Genomic DNA, 12,485 nt, shown 5'->3' on the forward strand with positions numbered 1-12,485 from the left:
GGCAGAGAGAGAATCCCAAGCAGGCTCTGCACTATCAGCGCAGAGCCCGATGCAGGTCATGACCTGAGCTGAAATCAAGAGTCAGACGCTTATCTGAGTGAGCCATCCAGACGTTCTCATCTCAACCATTTTTAAAAGTTCATTACAACATCACTATAAGCCCATTGTGCAGCAGACTCCTCTAATTTTTTTTTTTAATCTTGCAAAACGGAAACTATCTCTATTAAATAATTCTCCTTTTCCCTCCCCTCCCCAGCCCCTGGCACCCACCACTCTACTTTCCGTGTCTAAGAGTTTGACTGCATGAGACCCCTCTTACAATCAGAATCATGCAGTATTTGTCTTTTTGTGACTGGCTCATTTCACTTGGCAAAATGTCCTGAAGGTTCATCCATGTTGTAGCCAAAGACAGCATTTTTCTTCCTAAGGGCTGAATAATAATCCATTGTATGCATATGCCACATTTTCTTCATCCACTCATTCATCAGTTGATAAACATTTAGGTTGCTTCCACCTCGGCTAATACTGCAATGAACACTGGCATATAAATACCTCTTCCAGATTTAACTGCATTCTTTTACAGGTAATGGCAACCCTGACTCAGACTGACTGATTAAAGCAGAGCTTCACAACAGTGGCAATATTGCTACTGGACAATTTTTTTTTTTTTTTTTTTTTTTTGCGGGGAGTGGGTGGGTGACCTGTCCTATGCAATATAGGGTGTTTAGCAGCATGGCCAGCCTGTACCCAGCAGACGCCAGTAGCCCCACCACCCGCCCCCCAAAAAGAAAGCGTATTCATACATTGCCAAATGAGGGTGGGACAAAAGTGCCCGGGTTGAGAACATTGCTCCAAAGAAACACTGAGGCCATTATAGATGGGACCCAGTCTGCTCTCATCCAAGAGATGGCAGACGGCTCTACAGAAATACAAAGTCCGGTGCGATTTACAAAGCATTTGCTTTTTAATTCTCAAAAAGGGCAGAGGGCAAAAGGATGTCGTGCAGCACGGAGGAGAAAGCTAAAGAAACTTGCAAAGCCGAAAGCTCCGGCGATGCGCACGGATCTAAGGTATCGGCCCGGCGGGGCCTCGCAGGGCATGCTGGGGCTTGTAGTTCCGGCTTGAGAGGCGCTGGGCGCGCATTCCCCACCCAGGGCGACTTCCTCTGTCGGCCGCCTGCCGCCGCTCCCGGAAGCTAAGCTGGTTAAAGTCTCAACGCTTCCTTTCCCCGCCTCTTAGTCCCGCAGACTGCCAACCCGAGTAGCTAATAGGCGGCCGGGCTGGAGCTTTCTCTTATCTGATTGGCCTAGAGTTTTGTAGCGTCGAGACAAACTTACTGGGGATTGGTCGAGTCTTCAGTTTTGAAATTCGTAGGTTTCGCCGCGCTGTAGCGCCCCATCGCTTCCCCGAAGTGGTGAGCCCTGGAGATCCGGAGCCGAGGGTCTGGGTCCGCGGGAGGCTCTGCTGGGGTGGCCGCCGGACTTGGATCAGAGAAGCACTTAGGAGACGCGGTGCAGTCGAGTGAGTGCGCGCGGGGCGGCCGGCGGGGCTGGGGGTGGTTGGCGAGTTTTTACCCTCCCGCCAACTCTGGACTGGGGGCGTGACACCCCCGGCCCTTTGCCCCGCGGCCTGGGAATGGACGGGTCACCTCTTCCAAGTGGTGACCTGCCTTGGTCCTGGGGCCTGAGATGACCCCTTATCCTCCACTTAGGTCACGAGGTTCCGAAAACGTAATCCCCCGCGCCCACCTCCCGGGTGCCTAGCATCCTGTTTTGTGCTAGGAAGCCCTTTGTTGACCTGGAAGCGCAGGGAGCGCACACCAACCGGGAATTATGCCCGATGACATTTCTGTACAGTTAACCCACGCTCCACACTTCCCCCCCCCGAGCTGAGCAACGTTTTAAATTGACCATTTCCGGAGGCCAGTGTTGCCCCTCATTTTGTCCCTCCCCAGGGACGTTCACCGTCAGCGGTTCAGTACCATCCGGCGGCCGTGGCCTTTCCTGCAGGCCTTACCTTTCAGAGACTGAAATCGAGGAGGTGATATCGCTTGTGGTTAAGAGCACGGTTTAAATCCAGGCCCCGCCCCTGACATACTAGGTGACTTCGACTTAACTTCTCTTTGTCTCAGTTTCCTCATTTGCACATAGGTATCCTCGAGGTTGTAGTGAGAGTTAAATGGGATGATGCCCCACCTGAGTATGGAGACAGGACTCCGTGGAACAGCTGTTTATGATCATGACCATTTCTCACTAAGGTGTGGTAGACGGTTAAGTCTCCGACTTCCTGCACCTCAAAAAACAGGCATTGCAAAGGAGGCCGGTGGAGCCTCTGGTCTGGTGTAGGGTATGAGGGAAGTATTTGGGGAGGAACGTGAGCTCCTTTCTCCCTTGGTGGGATGTTGGGTGTTCCTGGTTTTTGCACACAGGTTCTTAGATTGGCCGGAGATTTTTTGCTGTTCGTTCTTTACAGGAGCCTCCTTGATATGCGGATCCCTCCTTTCTCAGTCACCTCTTTTCTAACTTACGGTGATCGTTTTTATTGTATTTGTTCATGTTTTATTTATTTTTGAGAGAGAGAGCTGCCCGTGCACATGAGCAGGGGAGGGGCGGGGGGAGACAGAGGATCTGAAGCAGGCTCAGCACTGACAGCACAGAGCCTGATGTGGGGCTCGAACTCACAAACCATGAGACTGTGATCTGAGCCGAAGTGGGTCGCTCAACAGACTGACCCAGGTGGCCCAGTGACCCTTTTCAAATAGCCAAGCTGAGGTCTCTAAGGACAAACTTCCCCATGGAAGAAGCCCAAACACTTTTTTGCACTTTGCAAAAGAAGCTCTCGTCAACTTTGCTGTTTTGAACAAATACTTAAAGGAAAGAAAGATAGCAGTTGTTGCTTGTTGTAGCTCTTTAGTGAACCTTGGTCTGGGTTTTGGCTTCCTTAAAACAATTTTCTCTTTCCTGGCCTCCAGCTGGGGTCCCGCACTTTGCCAGGGCTGAGCTCCGGGACAGAGCGGCGGGGTGGGGGGGGGGCGCGGGGAGCGATGGCAGCAGAGAGGCCGTGCCCGTGATTGGCTGGCTTCAGAGCTGTCTCTGTCCAAAGCTTCTGCCGCCCTGCCCAACTGGCCCTGCCCCAATTAGCGCTGTCCCTGGCATCTAACCTGTGTATGGCATGCCCTAACGTGTATAGAATGAACTCTTTTGGTGTCCTTGTGTGTATGCCTGGGAGAAGTACCTGTAGGATGTTTATTTCTAGGTGTAGAGTTGACAGATGGAATTGATTTCATTGAACAAGTATTCCTCTCATGCCAGGCACTGTGCCAGGCTCTGGGCTTTCAGTTGCAAGCAAAACAGATGAGGGTTTGCCCTCAGGGAGCAAATGTTTAGTGGACAGAGACAGGCTTTGTAAGCAAAGAGATACACAGTCCCCCAAGTGCTATGCCAGAATTGAAATTGACAGATGGGATGGTGAGTTGCTGAGATCCAGGTGATGGGTAAGCTGTGCAATTAGAAGACAGAAGCTTCCAGATACACGGCAGACGTTGGCTTGAGGAACAAAGGCTAGTGTGCCCTGGAAATCAGGCCTCCAGAAGTCTTGTGAAGCTGCCACAGGACCTGGTATTAAGCTCTATAAGGTGGCAAGGGATCAGTGACTTAGCTCCTCCTTCCAGGAGCTTCCATCTTAGGTGAGAGGCTGAGCTCTGTCAGCCTGGTTCTTGATTTTCAGGGTGTAGGCCAGGGTGGTGGGTCACTGCCAGGGCATAAGATATGCAATCTGTTATTATGGCTGATGACACATATTCATTCCCCTGTGGGGATATTTACTGAGCCCCTGCTGTGACTGTAATGAATACTTCTTCCTCTGGGGGTGGGGTGGGGGCTTCAATGATGATTTTATAACAACAGCCTTAAGGAGGATGCAGGAGTTGCTGGTTTGGGGTTTTTTTGCTTTTTATTTTATTTTTTTAATGTTTATTATTTTTGAGAGAGACGGAGACAGAGAGCAAGCAGGGAAGGGGCAGAGAGAGAGGGAGACACAGAATCCGAAGCAGGCTCCAGGCTCTGAGCTGTCGGCACAGAGCCCGATGCGGGGCTCGAACTCACAGACCGCGAGATCATGACCTGAGCTGTAGTCGGCCTCCCGACCAACTGAGCCACCCAGGCGCCCCTGTGTTTTTGTTTTTTAAGAGGACATTGGTTTTGGGGCCCCTGGGTGGCTCAGTTGGTTAAGCGTCTGACTTTGGCTTGGGTCATGATCTCACTGTCTATGAGTATTGAGCCCGAGCGTCGTCAGGCTCTGTGCTGACAGCTCAGAGCCTTGGAGCCTGCTTCAGATTCTGTGTCTCCCTCTCTCTCTCTGCCTCTCCCTGGCTCACACTCTTGTCTCTCTCTCAAGAATACATAAACGTTAAAAAAAAAAAAAAAAAGGAGGATGTTGGGTTTGTAGATTTTGTATTCTCTTAAAAATAAGACATTGCTTATCTACTTCCCTCTGCTCTCTCATCCATTTCTAAGACCTTTCAGCTCAAGGGAGAGGGTTGTGGGGACTCTTAGGAGACGAGCGTGTCTCTAGACCCCTGCTTTCTTACCAACTCCTTTGGAATGCAGAACCCTGTGTTCACTGGCCTCTTGAAGGAGCAGTTGGAACCCATGTTCTTTGGCCTGATGCCAGGGGTCAGCTTGTGTGTAGCTCAGGGTGGGTGTGTCTGGCCTTTGCCTACCCCCCACAGGTAGTAAGAGGAGAACCCACAGGCCTGTGTTTGGGCAGGTAGAGAGGGGTCCTGTGCCGGCTGCAGTTTCTCCCTGATCCAGGAGAGCAGGTGGCCATGTCTTGTCATTTTAAGCCCCCGAAAAGGCCACTTGTAAGGACTGTTGCTACCAGAATTGGCTGGGAAGTGTGGACTTCTGGGGGCAGCGTGCTGTGGGTGGGCGACGAGCATTTTCTTTTTTGCAAAACTGACTGCCGGTGGGTTGGCATTTGGAATTCTGCATCTCAGGGTGGAGGGGAGGGGCTATGGGCAGGAAGGGGCTCTGGTTCAGGTACTGGGTGGTTGTGGTCGTCGGCGATGGGTGCTGCGGCCCGGCAGGCCCTTCCCCTGTGCCAGGTTCCAGCCCCCAGCCCTGAGCCCTTGTGCCTCTTGTCTGCTTTCACCAGCCAGAGCCACCATGGGGTCCACAGCCCCGGGGCCCATTCACCTGCTGGAGCTGTGTGACCAGAAGCTCATGGAGTTTATCTGCAACGTGGACAATAAGGACTTGGTGTGGCTCGAAGAGATTGAGGAGGAGGCCCAACGCATGTTCACCAGGTAAAGGCAGGGCCGAGCTGGCAGGGGGCGCGGTGGGGACACAGCAGCCTGCTTCCCCACCTGACTTGCAAGACAGACAGGCTGCCGGGCTTTCCCCCAGAGTGCCTGGTGCTGGGGGCCGCCCTCACGTGATGGGAAGGGGAAGGAGAGGCGCTGAGCTGGCCCTCGGGGTGGCGCTGCGGACCCTTGCCTGGTAGCCTTGCTCCCCTCTGCGTCTCCGGGAGGAAGCCCTGCAGGCCTGGCACGGGGCTTGCACGTGGCCTAGGAGACCTTGGTGCCGGTCATCCGAGCTTGACTTGTCACTGCCAGGAAAGGGCTGGGGCCAGGCTGGGTTGGGGAAGTGGGCTGGCGGTTCCCGGGCAGCCATGAACATCACTCGCCTCGTACCAAACAGTGAATTCAGCAAGGAGCCCGAGCTGATGCCCAAAACACCTTCTCAGAAGAACCGACGGAAGAAGAGACGGGTTTCTTACATTCAGGATGAAAACAGAGACCCCATCCGGAAAAGGTGGGAGGAGGGTCAACTAGGCCTGTTGGGTCTGGAGGCTTGGAGCCCGCCAGGAGACTTAGATCCGCAGGGGTTAACGGGGAGCAGAGGCCGGCGGGAGTAGTAGTGGGTACCCTGTGGGCCGTGCTGAGGGGTGAAATGCCCCAAGGAAACAAAGTGTGACCCAGGACCGTGGAGTCCAGAGTGTGTGTGTGTGTGCGTGTGTGTGTGCATGTTCATGTATGTGTGCTTGGGCCTTGGAGTTGGGAAGGATTTTTCAGAGGTGGGAGAAGAAAGAGAACCCATCCTTCCGCGTGGGTCAAAGCAGCCAGAGGTATGGACCAGGGGCTCTGCCTGTTGCTGCACTTGATAACGTCCATGGAAATGGCCGTGGGCTGCGGTGTACTGGGGGAAAGAGGCTGGGTCTTGGGGTCAGGGGGTCCAGGGTACGCATTCTAGCTCTGCCCCTGCATAGCTGGGTGTCCTCGGGTTCATTATCTACCTCTAAGCCTTAGTTTCCTCATCTCTAAGGTGAGGAGGATGGTCCCTGCCTCTCAGGGCCTCCTTGTGGAGTAGAGCCTCCAATGAGATGCTTGGCACAGTGTGACCTCAATCAGCGGGAAGTTTGTAATGACTTTAGTCTTCCCAGCAGTTCTGTGAGGTCTGGTAATATCCCAGTTCATAGGCGAGGAGGCTCAGGCTAAGAGAGGAGCGGCCACGGGTCTCGGCCGGTCTTCCGCCTCCAAGCCCTCCGGTTCCTACTCCATGTAAGCTAGTGGCTCCTGGGGAGACTGGTGCCCCCTGCTCGATTTCGGGGGGTACCCCTTGCCCCGTTGGGTTGTCTCAGCCTCTGCTCTGCTGCCTCCAGCAGGTTGTCCCGCAGAAGGACCCGGAGCAGCCAGCTGAGCTCCCGGCACCTCCGCAGCAAGGACAAGGTGGAGAAGCTGGCCACGGTGGTCGGCGAGAACGGCTCCGTCCTGCGGCGGGTGACCCGTGCTGCGGCCGCGGCGGCGGCAGCCACCGCAGCATTGGCTGCTCCTTCGCCCACCCCCGAGTCTCCCACAGTGCTGGCCAAAGAGCCTGAAAATAGCCTGGCCCAGGGCCCGCTGGTGCCTGTGGTGGAGATCGGCGTCAGCGAGCGCCAGAGTGCCGAGCGGCACCTGGGCCGGCTCAAGTCCGCCCGGGCTCCTTCCCCGACTCCGTCCCTTGTAGCCACGGCTCCCGCCTCCCACAGCATCTTGATATCCGATGAGGAATCAACACCCCAGAAGCCGGAGGCTGGGAGACTGGCGTCTGTCACCGTGAGCTCCCTGATGGCTACACCCCAGGACCCCAAGGGCCGAGGGGGCGGAGCCAGCCGGTCCGCCTCCAAGCTCAGGATTGCGCAGGCCTCCCCGGGCCCGCAGGATTTGGCGGGCTCTCCGGCCTCGCCGTGGCAGGAGCGGGTGCTGGCTCCCATCCTGCCCGATAACTGCTCCACGCCCACGGGCGCCCACATAGACCCGCAATCCGTGCGGCGCAGCCTGATTGCCCCGTCCTCCCCGGGCCGCCAGGTCTCGCTGGCGCAGAAGTACTCCCTGGTGGCCAAACAGGAGAAGCCAGTCCGCAGGTCAAGCAGAAGGATTGGCAAGAAAGCCACTGAAGAGCCAGCTGCCTCCGCCCGTATCATCTGTGAGTCTGGGGGCCCAACAGGAGGTAGGGGTGTGGTGAATGGTCCTTGGTGCCTGGCTTAGCTGGAGTGGCTCTGGGGAACCATCTAGCAAGGAGCTGTCCCTAGAACTTTTTGCGATGGGGTAAATGTGCCATATCTATGCTGCCCTATCTCAAGACCACCGCTAGCCGCGTGTGGCTGTTGAGCCCCCAAATGTGGCTCGCGTGATGGAGGAACTGAATTTTTTAGAGTTATTACATTTTATTGAGTTTAGATTTAAACTAGTGGCTATCGTATTGGACAGCGCAAATCTGGCCCAACCCTCTTATTTTACAAATTAGGAAACCGAGGTCTAGGGAGATTGGCCACAGTGTGGTTAATGGCCGTGCTGAGGCTCAAACCGAGGCCTTTTACCCAGGGCCAGCGTGTCTGGCTTTCTTCCTGCAGAGGCTCACGGACATTGGCCGCGTTTGTGGCCTCCTGATAGCAAACTGCTGTGCTGGGGATATTGCGGGGAAGAGATGTAGATTGTCATGGCAGCAGGCTCCTTTAGGGACAGAGAACTGGATTTAGTGCCAGCTCAGCAATTCACCTGCCCTGTGACCTTGAGCAGGTTACAGAAAATTCTTTGTGTGGGCCTCAGCTGTTACGTGAGCCATTTTTGTCATCCTCTGGTCCCAGCTCAGGGGACCGTGGTTGCGGTGGGAGCCGGTGCGATGAGCCACGGAGGAGGATAGGCAGCTCTAAGAGTCAGGGCTGGCTGTGTGGAGGAGGTGGGGTCTGAGCCGGGAGGCTTTCGAAGAAGGATGGCTGGGCTTTCGGCAGGTGGGAAAATTGTGGGGAAAGGTATCCCTGGCCGAGGGAACAGCTTGTGCGAAGACCCAGAGGAATGAAATGGCAAGAGATAGGGTCTCTTGGGCTCATGTGCCGTACAAGGGGCTTGGGCTTGACCCCATTGATGCAGAGGATGTGGCCCCTTGATGGTTGTTGAAAGGTCCCTGGCACTGTGGGAAAAATGGCCAAAAGGAAGGGAGAGAAGGAGGCAGGGAGACCAGGGAGGAGGCTGTCTCCAGGGTCCAGGCAGAGGACAGTGAGGCAGTGGGGCTGTTGGAGAAGAAGGTCCAGGTTTTAAGTTAGTGGCTATTAGAACAGTAGGCAACACCTGCCTGGCACTTCCAAGATTTATAAAACACTAGGTTCTCATTTGGCCCTTGCGAAACACTGTTAGCCTGTTAGCATTTCCCCACTTGACAGAGGAGGAAGCTGACTTGTGACGGTGGCCACTGACTTTGTAACATTGGGAAACCGGGGCTTGAGCCCCACGATTCATCCTTTCCGGGGTGGCCGGCTGCTTGCCGAGGAGGCCTTGTGGGGAACCCTGGAGTGGGGCTTGGTCCAGTGGGTAAGGACACCTCCCCTCGCCAGATTTCATCCCCACCTGGGGAAGGGCTCGCTCTGGGTCATGGGGCTTGAGGACATGCAGTGCGGGCATCTGGCACACGGGCCATTTTTGGATGCTCAACATGGCTGAGATATTTCTGACTTGCCTTGGGTGGTTACCTCAGGCCTGAATCTGATCCTTGGAGAGTGTGAAGGAGCAGGTCAGCCTGGAGCTCCGGAAGGAGGGCGGGGGAGAGACTCTAGACAAGTCTGTCTCACTCCCAGGCCAGGGCTCATCCACCTTGAGGTGGAAGGAAGAGGGAAACTGCAGGGGCCGGGGGAAACAGTAAAACATGGCGATTAAGCCCTGGAGTCACACACAGCCTCCGTGACCTTGGGCACACCTTTCTCTGGACCTTGTTTTTCCCATCTGTTAAATGGTGATAACACCTGCCTTGAATATGGGTCGAGAGCCCATCTTAATGCTTGGATGTGGCACAGGCTCAGTAAGTCTTAAAAGGTACCTCAAGAAGCCTGTGTTCCCAAAGCTCAGTCTGGTTGTGGCCAGGCTGCCCCTGAACTGAATTGAGCCGCAGGGTGTTTAACCGTGGGGGAGAGAGGCTTCCCGGAGGCCTTCCTGACGCCCAGGTTCCGAGGGCTTGGCTGGCCGGGCAAACTCGGAAGCGGGGTCTTAGTTTGGGTTCCCCCAGAAGCAGCCTCGATGTCAGGATTTGAGTGCAACTTGTTCATTTTGGAGGAGCAGGAAATGCCTGCAGCGGGGTTGTGGGGAAGCGAGACCTGGAAGGCCTGGCGCTGCGGGGGAACCTCTGGAAGTCGGTGTGGAGCACTGCGGTGAGGGGCTGCTGGGAAGGGGCGCTGATGCCCCCGCACTCCTGGCCTGGCGCATGTTGGCCGGTGGGAGCCACTGGGCGGAGAAATGGTGCCGCGGTGGGAGGACAGGTGGGCCCGGAAGCGGCTAGACGGAAGCCGCTTCAGGGTTTTTGGAGGGTCCTGCTGTTCAGGAGGGGCTCCTCTTTGGGGTTCCCCGGCCACCTCTGCATTGGGGAGCAGCCCATCCGGCCCTCTGCCAGGCCTCACGCCATCTCCCTTGCCCCCATCCTGGGCCCGAGGCCCGAATGGCACGCAGATGGCACTTGACATTCCAGTGGAATAGTTGTGTGGTCACATGGGCCTCTCTTCATCCCTCTGCTCCCTCAGCGGCCAGCACGAAGCTGGGGTGGGCCGTGAGGGGAGCCTTTCTGGCTATTGGCCCCCCACCAGTGGGAGCAGGCACCTCCCTTGATTGTAGGCCTGGACCCAAACCGCCCCCTCCCGCCGGCTCAGGCCTGCCTTCCCCCGACCCCCGGAAGCAGGGTCCTGCTGCTGTTCCCTCTGGGCCTCGTGGTTTGCTGCTCCAGCCCCTTGTTCATCTTCCCTCCTTCCCTTAGACCCTTGGGTCCCAGCCGGCCTCGCCCCAGCTGCCTCTCAGCCTCACCTCGCAACCCCCCCCCCGCCCCCCTTCCTGCCTCACGGCCTTCTGCCTAGACCAGCAGCTCTCAACCTTCTGTCTCAGCACCTGCTCCCAGTCTTAAAAATTATTGAAGACCCCAAAGAGCTCTTGATTGTGAGGGTTCTAGACACTGATAGTTCACTGTATTAGAAATTAAAACTGAGGGGCGCCCGGGCGGCTCAGTTTGTTAAGCATCCGTCACTCGATCTCGGCTCAGGTCTCGGTCTCAAGGTCGTGAGTTCAAGCCTTGTGTTGGGCTCTGCCCTGAGCGTGGAGCCTACTTTAAAAAAATATTTAAAACAATTTTTTTAATGTGTTTTTAATTTATTTTTGAGAGACAGAGAGTGAGCGGGGGAGGCTCAGAAAGAGAGGGAGACACAGAATCCTAAGCAGGCTCCAGGCTCTGAGCTGTCAGCACAGAGCCTGACAGGGGTTCAAACTCACAAACCATGAGATCATGACCTAAGCCGATGTTGGACGCTTAACCAACTGAGCCACCCAGACGCCCCTAAAAAAATACTAATAAAAAATTTCAGTATTATCTAATTTTATTTTCTCTAGTAATATTATTTTGATATTAAAGATTAAGAGTATTGGGGCGCCTGGGTGGCTCAGTCGGTTAAGCGTCCGACTTCAGCTCAGGTCATGAGCTCACAGTTCGTGGGTTCGAGCCCCACATCGGGCTCTGTGCTGACAGCTCAGAGCCTGGAGCCTGCTTCCAATTCTTTGTCTCCCTCTCTCTCTGCCCTTCCCTGCTCGCACTGTCTGTCTGTCTCTCTCTCTGAAAAATAAATAAACATTCAAAAAAAAAGATTAAAAGTATTATTTAATACTCTGATATAAAAAAACAACACACCTATTATCTATCAACGTTAGATTTTTTTAAAAACTTTTAATGTTTATTATTTATTTTTGAGAGATAGAGACAGAGCACAAGCAGGGGAGGAGGGGCAGAGAGAGAGGGAGACCCAGAATCCGAAGCAGGCTCCAGGCTCCGAGCTGTCAGCACAGAGCCCGACTCGGGGCTCGAACCCACGGACCATGAGATCGTGACCTGAGCCAAAGTTGGACGCTTATCCGACTGAGCCACCCAGGCGTCCCTAGTTTTTGTTTTTGTGTTTTGTTTTGTTTTTATTATGACAAAAATACTTCTTTTCCAAAACAAAACCGTAGTGAGGAGGCTGCCACTCTTCTACATCTTGCAGATGTTTTTAACGTGTGGCTTGAAAGAAGACAGCGGATTCTGCACTCCCTGTGTTGCGTTGTGTTGTTTCGGTTAAAGCATGTGAAGAAAACTTGGCCTCGGGGCGCCTGGGTGGCGCAGTCGGTTAGGCGTCCGACTTCAGCCAGGTCACGATCTCGCGGTCCGGGAGTTCGAGCCCCGCGTCAGGCTCTGGGCTGATGGCTCAGAGCCTGTTTCGGATTCTGTGTCTCCCTCTCTCTCTGCCCCTCCCCCGTTCATGCTCTGTCTCTCTCTGTCCCAAAAATAAATAAACGTTGAAAAAAAAAATTAAAAAAAAAAAAAAAAAAAAAAAGAAAACTTGGCCTCACACAGATACGTCGTTGGAAAAGAAAGGAGTACTTTAAACGTCTTTTTGGATAATTGTGCATATTCGTTTTTTTTTTTTTTCCAGATAATTCGTGCATACTCAACACCACCAGTGGTAGCTTCTTAAAGGCTCATTGCAGGGTGGAATCAGAAACTATCATTGGTCCCACCTTGGACCGTCTTGCACTTTTCTTTTTTTTAGTTTTTCCATGTTTACTTATTTATTTTTGGAAGAGAGAGAGAGAAAGCAGGGGGAGGGGCAGAAAGAGGGGGAGAGAGAGAATCCCAAGCAGGCTCCGTGCTGTTAGTGCAGAGCCCGATGTGAGGCTTAAACTCACGAACCGTGAGATCATGACCTGAGTGGAAATCAAGAGGCGGAGGCTTAACCTACCGAGCCACCCAGGCACCCCTCTTGCACTTTGAATGGAACTTTTCGCCACGTGCAGTTTTGTAGCATCATGCCTTGATCGTTTGGAAAATGCTATCTCACTGAGTTATGCACATCTTCCTAATGTCGACACCCTTCATCATCTATTTTTTAAAAGGAGCACATTTGTCTTCCCATCTCATCAGAAAAGTCTGTAGGTATTAGGAAGCTACGAA

General features: G+C 54.2%; 1 protein-coding gene across 6 annotated transcripts in view; it reads left to right on the top strand.

The window, feature by feature from the left end:
- The first annotated feature begins 1,428 nt into the window (after positions 1-1,428).
- The window catches only part of INCENP (inner centromere protein), a 28,467-nt gene continuing 17,410 nt past the window's right edge, over positions 1,429-12,485 (top strand). For 3 of the 6 annotated variants that reach the window (XM_047071545.1, XM_047071544.1, XM_047071547.1), the window contains exons 1-4: positions 1,429-1,521; positions 5,155-5,305; positions 5,700-5,813; positions 6,661-7,463. In XM_047071545.1, the coding sequence (XP_046927501.1) occupies positions 5,166-5,305; positions 5,700-5,813; positions 6,661-7,463 (1,057 nt within the window). In that variant the 5' untranslated portion in view covers positions 1,429-1,521; positions 5,155-5,165. The remainder of the gene's footprint in view (positions 1,522-5,154; positions 5,306-5,699; positions 5,814-6,660; positions 7,464-12,485) is intronic. The other 3 variants (XM_047071543.1, XM_047071546.1, XM_047071548.1) reach the window with 1 other exon arrangement.

This window comes from Lynx rufus, unplaced genomic scaffold, assembly GCF_022079265.1.
Source record: "Lynx rufus isolate CCGP_SWC_20201006 ecotype Redwood Valley unplaced genomic scaffold, mLynRuf1.p SCAF_9, whole genome shotgun sequence".
NCBI classification, from domain to species: domain Eukaryota; kingdom Metazoa; phylum Chordata; class Mammalia; order Carnivora; family Felidae; genus Lynx; species Lynx rufus.